The following is a 14,456-nucleotide window of genomic DNA, read 5'->3' as shown; positions in this document are numbered from 1 at the left end:
ACAGTGTGATCAAATAAAATGTTTTCCTCCTAAAAAAAAAAAAAAAGAAAACAAATTCTAAAGTTTATCAGGAAGAATAAATATGCCTTGTTAACTAGCAATTTTTTTCACAAAGAGAACATGAGACAGCTTTTTCCCTTCCAAAAATTAAAATGTACTGTAAATTTAAAAACAAGACAGTTTTAGCGCAGCACAGTGGTACATGCATGTAATCGTAGCAGCAGAGGAGACAGAGCCAGGAGGATCACAAGTTCAAAGCCAGCCTCAGCAATTTAGTGAGACCCTGTCTCAAAATGAAAAATTAAAAAAGGTTGAGGATGTGGCTAGGTGGTTAAGCACCCCTGGATTAAATCCCCAGTACAAAAAAAAGAAATAGAAATAGACATATTGAAATCATAGAGTACAAAGTTCAGCCATAGACTTAGGTGTGCATGTGAATTTAGTGTATGACAAAAGTGGTATATGATTTCACTGAAATCATTTGACAAGTGAATTGGGAAACCTGGGATAATTACTGAAACAGACTTACTAACCTCACTGTTTTACAAACTTAGAATGTAATAAAACATGCACACATCCACATATCAAATTGTGTGAACAGTAGTATAAAGATAAAATTTAAAGAATCCATAAATAGAAATCATTAAAAGCAAATTTATACCATACATTGGAAATTGTTTTTTAAAATAATTGTTTATGCCTTATAAAACTTATTATTTTACACAATCTCATTCTCTGAGAATGGGGCTAATCAACTGAGTGAACAATGATTTGTCTGTTACTAACACTAACTCCATTCCTTTGACAAAAATTCAGTGACTTCTATAATTTAGCTATTCCCTCTAACATGGTTTTTGTTTTTGACCAAAAGCCCTATCAGCATAGCTAAATCAGATTTATTTCCTCTGTGATAAAATCAAACTAATCAGCACAGAGACCTCTCTCTGATTACAATTATAGCTTTTTTTCACAGTAGCCCCAGCAAGAGTGTCCATTTTGACCATAGCTGGTCCTGCGTCTCCCCAAATGGCATCAAATGACAAATGATTAGGAACTTTTTAAAGGACAAATCATCATTTCCTCTACAAGTTGTATACAACATAAAATATATTTTTAAAAGTATATTCCATTTTAGAAAGCATCAATAAGATGATAAAATTGTAAAAACTACATGTTACAATCACCACTACCATATGCATGCCAAGTATCTAATAGGGGCATATGACAAACACACAGTGAATAATTATAAGAGAATAAAACATAATAGACTGCCAGATGTTACACCTCTTTAAAAAGTTTCTAATTCTTTTATAACTGAACCTTCAGGTAGAGACTGGGACTGGATCTTCTTTGGGTCTTTCTGAGGAAGTTGGGACTTCTGTGGTTCTGGTCAGGCAACATCATGGTCAAAAAACTAGTGTAACAACAGGATTCATATTCTCTGCTTATATTTCTTCATCAAAGAAGGCTCATAATTATAAGCATTTTTTCCAATTTTAATCCTTTTAAAAAATATTATTGAAACAATTTCCACAGTATCTACCTCACCAATTCTCATTACCCACAAAAAACTCCTCTACCTACATCCAAAGTCACTTTGATGATACCTCTTTTTTTAGTTTTTCCCTATCTATGTCTCCTGTTCATGGCATTCAATTGTTTTCTCCAATCCAATCAATTTTTGTCACAAGAAATTATTTGACATAGCAATATCTTGGAAAGTAGTTTAGCAGAACCAGAATGTTATCTTATGTGTCACCAGAATGTTATGTTATGTGTCAAGGAATATCCAAGTCTAGAAACATCCACTCATTAAGGACTTTGTCCCATCACATTTGTAGATGATTACTAAATGTGCATTAAGTGAATCAATGACTGTAAAGTAAAAGGAGAGAATTACTTATGATGTGAAAGAAAAAATTTTGGTCAGAAACAGAAAATCCAGGCCCTAGTCGGAACACTAATCTTAGCTATGTTCTGTTGCTTTTATAAGATTGTTTTCACATGGGATAAAACATGTAAACATGGTTTGTAAACATACTTTTTCTAAATCAATAGAAAGTATCAGTGGTAGATATTTGTAGTTTTACATTGACATCAAATGAACCCATGTGATCATTTTTAAATTCCCACATTTTACTAAGAACTCACCAAAGAAAATGACCTATATTCTTAGGGTTTTAATGTGCTAATTTTCACAAATTATTAGCTGCACAATACAACAAAATATCATTAACTCAGACTCTCATAATTTGGAATTTATCACAAGAGATGCATTAAGGTATAAATAATATAGACCTTTGTGGCTAAAGAAGGAACCACAAACTTGAAATAATAACTCTTCAACTAATTATGTATGATTTTAGAAATTTCTCTTAAACTCTCTGGTTTGGGTTTGTGTTTAAAGTGAGCTAAATTATACAATCAATCTATTTCATCACCATATAATTCTACAATTCTTCATAAGCTGGATAGATTTTTTTTTCCATTTTTGCCTTTTCATATGCAATGTTTCTGGAAATGAAATTATTTCAGTCTGCATGTTTTTTAACCTGAAGTTCATAAATAGCCCTGAAGAGGTCACATGACTTACCTTAAGTTGGGTGACTTTTGTATGCATTTTTTGGGGGGACAGAGGTTTATAGCTTTCATCTGAATATCAAAAAGTTCTATGCAACTTTCAAAAAAAGAAAAACACATTAAGAACAAGTTACTTCAATAATGAACTAATTCCAAATTATTATCAGCTTGCAATAACAAGCTCACAAAGTGTTACTTAGTAATCCTTTATCATTTCCATAACAATTTGAACCCCACATCAAGAAGCATAATAGAAGCTACATTCCAAACTTTCACCAACTTACTCTTCCCATCTGATGATGGGGTACAAAGTGCATCTATCCAGTTCACATCATTATATTGAATGCCTTGAACATTGCCTACCTCTAACAGTCTCACAGGAAGCAAGAAGGAAAATGTCCACCAGTTTATTTCTAGAGGGGAAAGATAGCTGAGGTATAACCATATTCTCACCTGAGTTGGACTGTGATTACAGAACTCTAGAAGATAATGGAAGAGTCAGCTGGCAAGGATGAACAAATCATCTCTAAGTTAAGCCTTATAATTTCAGTCAAGAAAAAGAGGGGACTCAAAGTCCCAAAGTGGGATCTTACCAGTTCATGCCACTACATCATCTAGCAGGGGTAAGACAAAACCTAATTATAAAATTCAAATGAGCATGTCACCCAAATTGCAATTCATTTCTTTTCATTGAAATTCATCAGTCAACAACCTCCTCTTTTATTAAAAGTAGACTTAGCATAAAAATTGCATAAATATGAGTTTTACCTGATTTATTAACATAAGCAAATAAAATAGCATGTCTTATATGAGGTATAGGTTTGAATTCAAATTCTTTGTCATTATCAGGCCTATAGAAGATATTCAGTAGTATAAAGTTGCTTATGTGACACAAACAATTTGCTTTTCAAGAATGCTTATTTGTCTTAATTGACAATTACAGAAAGAAAGGGCTTCATTCATTAGTCTTTTTTTAAAAATAGATAATATATAAAATTGATTTAATGCATGTGATTTCATTCTTCTACACTTCTGGTAATTGTCTTTTAAAAATCTAATAATGTTTGCATTTCATCTGTCTTTTCTCAGGAGTATTGTTCTAAACCCAGCCTATTTCCGAAACCATCTTCGTCAAGCAACAGTGTTTAGATGTCTGGAGAGATATTCAGAAGCTGCCCGGTATGTTTGTTATAACTTTGTGAAGATTTATTTGAAGTTAAATTAATTTTGTTCCCAGATTCTGGTAATAGCATAAGAGAACTTTCCATTTCTCTCATGGAATATGATTTTACCCAAATTATTGTCTTATAAATGTCAAACCACCAATTATTGACTATCTTTTTCTTTAATTAAAGCTATTTCTTGTTCATAACTCTTAGCGAATTCAAATTTTCCAGTCATGAGGTCACTGACAATGATGGGAAAACTTGCACAGATAGTAGAAATGAACTTGACCTCTACTCTGGAGAACATTCCTGGTCAAGATTGTAATGACACAATTCTGTGACTCTTGTGTTCTGACGATAAATCCATTCACATGGAAAGGATCCCAGCAGTCCATTTCTAGAGGAGGTGGTATCAATTAAGTAACACCAAGAATTGTTAGTATTGTTTCTTGGATCCCAATGTGTTTTCAACAGAAACCTAATGAAGCAGCTCCTAATATTCTCATCCCAAGAACCTAGACTATGACGAAAACTGATAAAAGTTCTATAACAGAGGCTGGGGTTGGGGCTCAGTGGTAGCACACTTGGGTGGCATGTGTGAGGCACTGGGTTCAAGTCTTAGCACCACATATATATACATAAATAAAATAAAGGTCTATCAACAACTAATTATACACACACACACACACATACACACACACACAATACTCTGAATTCCTTCTCACCTGTAACAACCAAGGCTTTTTTTCTCCCTCTGGGATCAAGCTTATTACAGCAGAATCCTATTCTCAATGACTTTTCCCTCTCTCTCAAATATATAGAATGCTGATTCTTACTCAAGTTTACCAGTCCAGGAATTCAGTGATAAAAAAACGAGTAATTTCTGGATTTAGGCTAAGCATAACACCTAAGGATAAATCTACGGTAACAGGCATGGTATGCCTAGGTCAAAGATAGCTACTGTCTCTAGAACATTTGGAAATAACATTTTCTTTGAAACTGGAAACAGGAGTCAAAGTGGGAAATGAAATCTCCATAAAATTGATACTGTGAGATTGACGTGACTTCCATTTATGTAAGATGGTTCCAGGAGTTGCCTGAACTCAATTAAACATTGGATATGAAAGGCAAAGTGAATTCCAACTGCTGTCACTTTGCAGTCAGACAACAAATAGGGCACATCAGCTTTTTGTCTGTCTCCATCATTCTTTTTTTGCATTCCATTTTCCCCATAATATTCTTTAAATGTGTTTTACCTAGTATACTCACATATACTAACTGTATGAATGAGAGAGAAATTAAGAGATGATAATAAGTATCCTTCTGTCCCACACTTCAAAAAGCGGATTTTTATAAAGGTCATCAGCTACAAACAAAATTAATATCAAGATTCAGCATAAACAGAAAATAGGAATCTGCAAAATAGCATTCCTTAAGAGGTGGTTTGTTAATGTGTCTTGAATCCAACCAAAAGATCAATAAAAAGCAAGCTATACCTTCAGAACTAGAGTGTAACTAATAGAGAAACTGCTAGGGGTATACTCGTGCAGGCTTGCAAGAACAGCTGCTTATATAATCAGGATTTGGGGAGGATTGTTAAACTGTAGGAGAAATTAGAAATTCTGGGAGAAAGTTCTATGGAAATTGGCAAATGCTACAAATCCAGGCTTCATTATTTGTTTATATTAAGACATATAGAAGTTTGCAAACCATTGGCTAGTACCTAGAACTGGTAAAATGGAGTACGAAATAGCTTCTATATATTGAGAGATGGGGAAAACTCTTTGAGAACAGGATTCTGTTACCAAAGTGATAACAAATTCTTTATGGGTCCTAAAACAAGCAAGCAACAAGAAATTGAAATTAGGAATTTGTTAGTATTTGCCACCTAACATAAGTACTATATATTCCATGTTCTTGACTGCAATAGGCGTACCTGCTTAACATCATTTGATGATTGACATGACACAGTGCTCCTTGAGAAAGTTCCTGGTAACTGCTGGCTATACTGGTATGAACTTTCCAACAGAGAAACAGAAATAATTATCAAATATGAATGTTTTTCATTTACGTTTCCTTGGCAATTACAACCCTTGACATAAAGTACACATCATCCTCTCCCCCAACCTCAAGGGAAGAATGGTATGAATCATGAACATGAATATCTTAGCATTTCTTAGCTATAACATCTTTAATGTAAATCAATACGTATAGCATTCATTTTTATCAACCAATCTCCTAGAGACTCGGATAATTTGCTTCAGGCCTTTCGTAAGCATGTTATTTTAAAACTCATTAGTAACACCAACACACCAAGGTTATTGCCTTTAGGATGATAAGTAGTCATATTTCTGGAATTGGCAGTCACCTACCAAATACTAAAGGAATGCCATTGTTACATGAGTTAGGCGATCTAGACACCATGATTCCCAATGAAGTGGACCAGCCAAAAACTCATCCAAAATAGGATATTTGTAAGTAGCCCCTGGGAAATTTGAATGCTTGAGTTTGTTTGAGCCCAAACACCTCCACCCATGACAGCCTCCTAAAAGCTCAGGCTCTCGTCCAAGGACACTAGAGGACATGCTACTGTCTATGGTTAAATGGAAGGCATCCATCAGATTTAGAATAAGCAGATCCTTTTAGTTTATATGTCAGTGTCCTTCCAATAATATCCTACTGAAAGAAGAAGCAAGAATATATAATGGTAGAAATTAAATAAAATTAGGGATATTGTATTATGGTTTAGGCTCTACAGGGATGCTGGTTACCCTTGAGGAGACAGCTGGCCATGGTTAAATTGATGAAATCACATTTTCTACCACCAAACTAAATTAAGATTACCATAACCACCACCATTCCACCCCAATCCCCAAGAGTCAGCCACCCTTTGAGACCTTTTCTGAAATAGCATGTAGTCTCACTCTTTAACATCTTTATTTTTATATAATAATATCAGTGTTGTTATAGACAGTCTTTGCTCAAATCTGCCCTTAGTCACCCAACTATATATGTGAGTGCACACACATGTGCTCATACACACATATCCCATTTGGAAGTTTTAAAACTCATTGGTAACACCAATACACTAAGTTTATTGTCTTTCTGATGCTAAGTAGTCATATTTCTGGAATTGACAGTCACCTATCAATTCCTAAAAAACATTCATTTCTGATACCTTCATGAGAAATATGATTGAATGAGAAAATACACAAAGAGAGACAATAAAATCCAAGATTGACAGTTCTGTGAAGAGACCTAAGACTCCTGACAACATGATTAACATGGTATCTTTCATCTCCATGTGCTCAATAACTAGCTCCAAGCCTAGAATGGAACAGCACCAGCAAGGGAATTATGAGTTAATTTAGCTAATTTTTGAGTCTGTGGTGTTATGTTATTGATAACTACTCAGTTATATCAGTAAGAAGATTATGGATCTTCTATAGTGAAGATCCATAATGAAAAAAAATAGATTTCATTGCAGGGTATATGTGCATGAAGAAGCAAACAGAAGGAAATGCAGCAAAGCCTCTTCATCCATCACTGATGAAGAATTAGCTGTATGATTCTAAATATGTGAGCTAGACATGGGATTCTGGAGCACAAGCAACACACTCCAAAACTTGCAAAGTCCAGGAAGATGTAGCGTGTGTGGTGTTCCAATTACAAGGAGTATTCTGTGAATGACAGTGAACTGGAGAACATTAACTAGAGTGACCATGTATTTTATCTTTCAAACTAGACACTAGTGGAAGTGAAAGTGGATCTGATTAATAATCTATCCCAGGAAAACAGGCATAAGTCAGGACTGTCCCAAGCACATATGCTATGTGGTCACCCTACCATAGGCCTTTCTAAAGGTAGTGCCCACTGCTCAAGTCCTTCAAATGTTGCTATATAGGAATATAGGCTGTGTTAGAAACCTTTTGAACCTTCAAGAGAGAGTATAAATTCAGAGCTTTTCAGGAAATTTCTTGACTTTTAAACGTTGGGAATTATTTAAGTTTTTTTTTTTAAACACAGTGTCATCTTTAAAAAGTTGAAGTAGATCTATTCATTAAAATATAATGCACTAAAGAATCATTTTGCCAAATGACCAATTTGTAGAAGTCACCAAATTAATGCTCACTACAAACTTATTTTAAGAAATAGTCTTACCTAATATACTTAATTAATATGGACACATTTTCTTACCCATACATTCCTTATTAATATGTTGAACATTTTTCTTATCTTTAGAGAATTTTGAGTATTTCAAGAGCTAAAATCATAGAATGGTTGTTCTCCTTAATGTGTTCTTCTATGTGTGAGTGTCACTCTATTGTGCTTGAACATATTTTTTTTCAGTATAACTACCTCTTCATTCAATCTGCTAACATGTGTCCTTTTTATTGGTCCTTTTTAGTTATACATAACAGTAGAATCCATTTTGATATAATTATAGAAGCATAGAATATTATCTTATTCTAGTTAGAATTCCATTCTTGTGATGTAAATGGTGCTGGGATTCACTGTGTTGTTTTCATATAAGTATTTGGGAATATTATGTCAGATTCATTCCACTATCTTTTCTTTTCCTAACCACCCTCACTTCCAACACACCAAGTTTTATTGTCTCTATTCCCCATTGTCTAATCTACTGAATTTCTATTCTTCCTCCCCTTATTATGAGTTAGCATCTACATATTAGAGAAAACATTCAACCTTTGGCTTTTGAGAACCAGCTTATTTCACTTAACATGATGCATCATTTGCTGACAAATATAATAAAGTCATTCTTCTTTATGCCCAAGTAATACTCCATTATGTATATGTACCACAATTTCTTTATCCATTCATCTTTTAAAAGGCACCTAGGTTAGTTCCATAGCTTAGCTATTATGAATTGAGCTGCTATAAATATTGATGTGGCTGCATCACTGTAGTTTGCTGATTTAAAATCCTTTCAATATATACCAAGGAGTAGGATAACCAGGTCAAATGGTGGTCCCAATTCAAGTTTTCTGAGGAATCTCCATACTACTTTCCAGAGTGGTTGCACCAGTTTCCAGTCCCAACAGCAATGTATAAGTGTGTCTTTTTCCCCACATCCTCATCTTGAACATATTCTATATTATTATCTTCTTATGAATGTAATCAAAATTCAAATTTGAAAGTTTAACAGTTTATATTAATATTTCTAATATTTTAGAGCAATTTTGTTTTAATATTTCATAAGTTTTAGGATTATTTTCCAGTTTTATGTCAAGTGACTGAACTAACCTATTTAATAAAATGGTTTTTAACTATCTATTGCACTTGCAACATGTCATATTTAATGAGATCATTGTAAGAGATCTCTGCTTTATCTCAGAAACTAGAGATGCCAAGGTCAGGAGAATCAATAGTGGGCGCCTAGCACAACCTGGGCTGTGATCCTACAGAGGGGAAGGTTATGGAATAGAGAAAAACTGCAGGCCTCAGGACCCTGGAGTTCTGGCTCCCTTCACATCCATCTGCAGGACTGCTATACATTTTCCATAGATCCAAAATTAGGCTAGTATCTAGTAAATAAATATAAGTTTGACCAACTGGTCATTCAACAAACTTGTCATATGACAAATCAGCCTGGAGCCCACAGAAAGCTGTGGGCTGCAGCATCAGATCTGTAGTCCGAATCAACTTCTGTGTTCCAGCTTAAAGTGAAAACTGAAATTTCATCACTCCATGGTGAAGGCTGAGATTCCTCCCACCAGCAAGAGAATTCCTTCCCATGTCAATTTGGGAGAAGGTTTTAATATAATCCACTTGGGAGAAGATTTCAATATAAAGCCAGCAGTCCTTCATCATAGAAAAAGATGTATTTTACAGAATTCAGTTCAATAGCTTTAGTTAATTCACTATCTGGTCTGCTTTCTTATTTTGTAATACTTTTATTTAATATCACACAACATAGGTAATATTGTGAGAAATGGAATAAATAATAAAAATAGTTACTCTAAAATTATTTATCTTTTCCCCTTTTAAAATAAAGCAGTAAATGATATACTGGATTTTAGAGTTGTTTTCTATCATATGTACCTTTGGGGATAAAGATAACAGGAAAGAAACTACAAAGTTGATTGCTTTGGGTTACTAAAAAATGTCTTTGGCTGATTCTCAGCTTTGCCTGCCTCACTCTTGGCCTCTGGCCTCGTCTTTTTGTTTACTCCTATTTCCTTCTGTTTACTCCTCATTTCAACTGCTGTTTACTCCTTATCTCATCCTCCTTCTCTGTATGCTATGGTTTGAATGTGTCCAACAAAACATGAAAGTTGGATGTTAGAAACTTAATTCCCAGTGTAACGGGGTTAAAAAGTGGGAACTTTGAAGTCTTTAAGAGGTGATTGCATCATGAGGGCCAACCCCTCCTGAATAGATTGATTTTGTTATAAGAATGGGCTAGTTGATAGTGGGAGGAGTTTCCTGATAAAAGATGAGTTCTGTCCCCTTTCCCATCATCACATGTGCAAAATACATGTGCTCTCTTGCCTTTCTGCCTTTCGTGTGGAATGATGCAGTAAGAAGGTCCTGACCAGATGCAGTTATTTGACCTTGGACTTCCCAGTTTCCAGAATTATTAGAAATAAATCTCTGTCCTTTATAAATTACCCAGTCTCAAATATTCTGTTAGAGCAGCACTAAATGGACTAAGATACTATGTTTACATTTTTCCATGTTTCATTCCTGTCTTCTTTCTCCAAAATCTGACTCTCACGGTTTACCCCCAAAAAATATTAGCATAATTCCACAATTTAAGCTTCCACTGTTTTCTGGTCCATTAATAAGTCATTCTCGGACTGGGATTATAGGTCAGTGGTAGAGTACTTGCCTTACACATGTGAGGCACTGGGTTCGATCCTCAGCACCACATAGTAAATAACTATCTACAACTAAAAAAAAAATTCAAAAATATAAGTCATTCTCAATGCATCTCATGAGTCTATGGTGATTGCTGTTCTTTTTAATATTTCATCATTTTTAGATTATTTTGGGATTATTTCTTGAGTGATCAAATATACCTACTTAATGAAACGTATTTTTAACTATTTATAGCATATACTACAAATCATATTTAGTGTGACCATTTGTAAGAACTCTCCGCTTTATCTACCCAAAACTAGGGATGCCAAGATGGGGAAAATCAACATTGAGCACCTCAGCTGATTGGTGATTACATTTGAGTTTCTACCATTTTATTTCAACAGAGTTTGAGACTTATTGGGATATTTGAATTTTCTGGAAACCTACTCTCTGGATGAGAGTACAATGAAAACTGCAAAAAACAAATGCATTCAAAAATAGATTCTTCTAGAAATGAATGGTCAGCTATGCCTAAGGCATGACACATTAGTCTATCAATTTTTCAGTGAGACACAGCATTTAGCATTTGTATATGGGCATCAAGATATGCCAGAGTCATTCGTTTTTTTGCCAAGCAGTATGTTTCTATTAAGCAAAATCAAGTCAAATATTAATACTTGATTAGTAGAGGTGGTAGTCAATGGGTGGGATGTCACTTTTTTCCTCCTCCTTCACCACCTTCTCCTCCACCTTCTCCTCCTTCTTGTTCTTTTCTTCAAAGTTGATCCTGCTAGAAATAATGCATATATAAATCACAATCTGCCAAGGCTGATCCAAAAATAAATTGAAGTGTTCAGAAATCTAGTAATATAAAACAGTGACGTTTCCATAGATAAGCAATCACTCAGGAGCAGTATTACAACAGCAAGCAAGAAGAAACTGTGTCAGCTTTTTTCCATGTCATGAAACTCTGTGATTTTAAATGAGATTATTATGTATTTTGCAAAGGAAGAGAATACTCTGACAGGTAGACTCCAGACAAGTGATTCTGAAGAGATGATAGTAGTGTTGGGAGTTTATTTGAACTTAGTTTTGATTCAATTAGAAGTATAAAATCCATTCATTCACCGTGCAAGATGCTAAAAATGCATCACAGATACTTTCTGGCTGAAATAAGTTTCATTTCTGCCTACTAATAGACTGAATGAAGGCTGTAAGCTCATTTTTATTCTTAAACTGGCCATCTGTCCGAAGGATCTTCTTTTTTTTTTTTTTTAAAGAGAGAGAGAGAGAGAATTTCAATATTTATTTTTCAGTTTTTGGTGGACACAACATCTTTGTTTGTATGTGGTGCTGAGGATCGAACCCGGGCCGCACCCAAGAGAGCGCTACCGCTTGAGCCACATCCCAAGCCCCCGTTCTTCTTTCTTTTTATTGGGAGCACTTTGCCATTGCCACAGCCTCTCTGGTTCATTCTGGCATTACTGATAGGTAACATATATGTTGGAAGATCCTGTGTTGGAAGATTATATGTTGGAAGACAAACTTGGTAATTCTGCCATTAAATGATTTTCCTGTTCCCCACATATTACAAAGCTGTGTGAATCCTAACCTAAGCATTGCAAAAATGTTACATCTTGTCATATAATTTCTAAAACTGACTTTAATGGAGACAGACTTAGTTATCTTCCATAGCTGAAGTAAAATATCTCACTTTAAAACCACAGCTCATCCAATTTTCAGGTAAGAAGTAGTGGTACAGTGTTTGTAATTTCAAAGGAAAAAGTGAAAGTTGAAATACAGCAAACTTTCAAGTTCATAGCCATCTCTTTTGTCTTAAGGATATAAAGTTTTAGAATTTTAAATGTCTAATCTGATAACAGAAAATACTAATTTCAGTATTGCAATGATAGCAGGTGGCTAAAGAAAAGCAGGTTAACTTAATAAAAATCAGACCTTGGGACATGTTCCAAATTATAAATAAATTATTGCAATGATACATAACGTTTTCTATAAAAATTAGAAAATCTTTTTTTTTAATTCAGACTTTTGACAAGACATTCATTAATTTATTAGAGGGAAAAAAAACAAACATTGATTGACTGAATTCTTCCATCCTGTGTTGATGTTCATAATAATTATTTTTATCATTCTTTTTCTCTTTGCAATGATATGCTATGAATCTGCATTATATATAAACATTTCTAAAGTAATTTATAAATGCAAAGTTCTTGGACTGGGTATACTTTCCACAAATATTGGTCTAAAAAATGTGTGGCAAAGTACAGAGAAATGTTTGTTTTATTTGCTATAGATCCAGCCTTGCACCTTAAAAATAAAAATGGGTAGAAGCAATAAAAACTATATAAAATAAAACATGCAGAGGCCCCAAAATGTCATGTTTTAAATGTGAGGAACTCAAGATCTCTTCTTTCCCACCATCCCCTTCAATTAGATATCCACATGATTCTACAGGTTCTACACAAATGGAATGTAGAAAATCAAACATGGACATATTTAACCCAATAGAGCTGAGGTTTAACTCCTAAAGTTCTATGCTGTTTCCTAAGTGTTGTCAAATGAATTAGAATTTAATCTGCAGATGCTAAAAATATGACAAACAGCTATAAACCTCTGAGACTTCAATCTGTAAACTTAACATAATAATAGCATCCGTGTTGCCCAGGTTATTTTAAGGAAGAAGTGAGATAATGTTTTGTTGTTGTTGTTGTTTTGCCACTCAATAATGTTTATTGAAAAAAGTTGTCAACTATTTTGTATTCCAATAACATTTTTTTAACAAAGTTATTCATTAAAATATTATAGTTTTTAAAAATAAGAAACATAGAGCAACAGGAAATTGAGTAACTAAGATGAAGCATATTTATGTAACAAACTATTAGTCATTAAATTGATGCTTGTTTCTTGACCATAATAAATGCCTATATGAAATGGCTATAGCTAACATTACTCAATGGAAAATACTATTAAATTTCCCTCCAAGATCAGGAACTAAAAAAAAGATGATGTCACTTTATCACTTCTATTTTAGAAAATACAGAAATTCCAGCAGAGAAATTAATCAAAAAAAAAAGAAAGAAAGAAAAAGAAAATAAAGACATCCAGATGATTGGAAAGAAAGAAATTAAATGTTCTCTACACATAGATGCCATAATGCTATATAGGTAGGAAATCCCAAAGACTAGAACTAATAAATAAATTCACAAAGTTGCACTATACAAAATAAACACAAAAAAGAGTTCCTTTCTATACACTAATCATTAATAATACAAAAAGGAAATTAGCAGTTGAAGTGAGATAATTTATATCAAGCCTTAGCACAGTACTTGAAATATCATAAACTCTCAATTAAAATGAGCCATTATTATTGGTTTTGTTGTTGATAATTGTAGCTCTTTGAAGACAGATGAAGCTACCTGAAGAGACAATGAGTTTCTCAACATCAAAACCAAAATGTGTTGGGCTGTCACTTAGCCATGCTATTGCACCACAGACCATGACATACTCTTCTTCACTGAGGGTTGATGCTTTGGGGAAGCCCACTGCTAACACTGAGATCGAAAGGGCAAGATTCCAGTTGGTTTAAGGCAATGAAATGGGCAAGACTCTGACTGTTGTGTTTTTAAATTTTTGTGTATGCATATATCAAGAATTTTAGCATCTTGCTTCATGCTGAGTGATATTTCAATTATTCTTGAAGGGCCTTAGACTGTAGAGTCACCCAAGATGGGAGGATGGAATTTCAAAAAGAGAAAGAGGAGTATTCAGTTCAGCTAGTCAAGATTCCAATTCCTCCTTTACCCTTTCCTTCATTTCAGTCACAAGCAGTAACAATCTGACAAAAAATGAGGTTGAAGATCCTAA

General features: G+C 34.1%; 1 protein-coding gene across 1 annotated transcript in view; it reads left to right on the top strand.

Moving 5' to 3' along the window:
- Spata16 (spermatogenesis associated 16) overlaps positions 1 to 14,456 on the top strand; it is a 253,126-nt gene that overhangs the window by 110,801 nt on the left and 127,869 nt on the right. Inside the window, exon 3 of the mRNA XM_046422884.1 lies at positions 3,670 to 3,759. Coding sequence (XP_046278840.1) covers positions 3,670 to 3,759 — 90 coding nt within the window. The remainder of the gene's footprint in view (positions 1 to 3,669; positions 3,760 to 14,456) is intronic.

This window comes from Marmota monax, unplaced genomic scaffold (genome assembly GCF_021218885.2).
Source record: "Marmota monax isolate L192 unplaced genomic scaffold, Marmota_monax_Labrador192_F-V1.1 WCK01_AAM20220418_F8-fsc00110, whole genome shotgun sequence".
Taxonomy (NCBI): domain Eukaryota; kingdom Metazoa; phylum Chordata; class Mammalia; order Rodentia; family Sciuridae; genus Marmota; species Marmota monax.
Note: the sequence above shows the minus strand (reverse complement) of the source record. Positions and strands in the feature narration are given on the sequence as shown.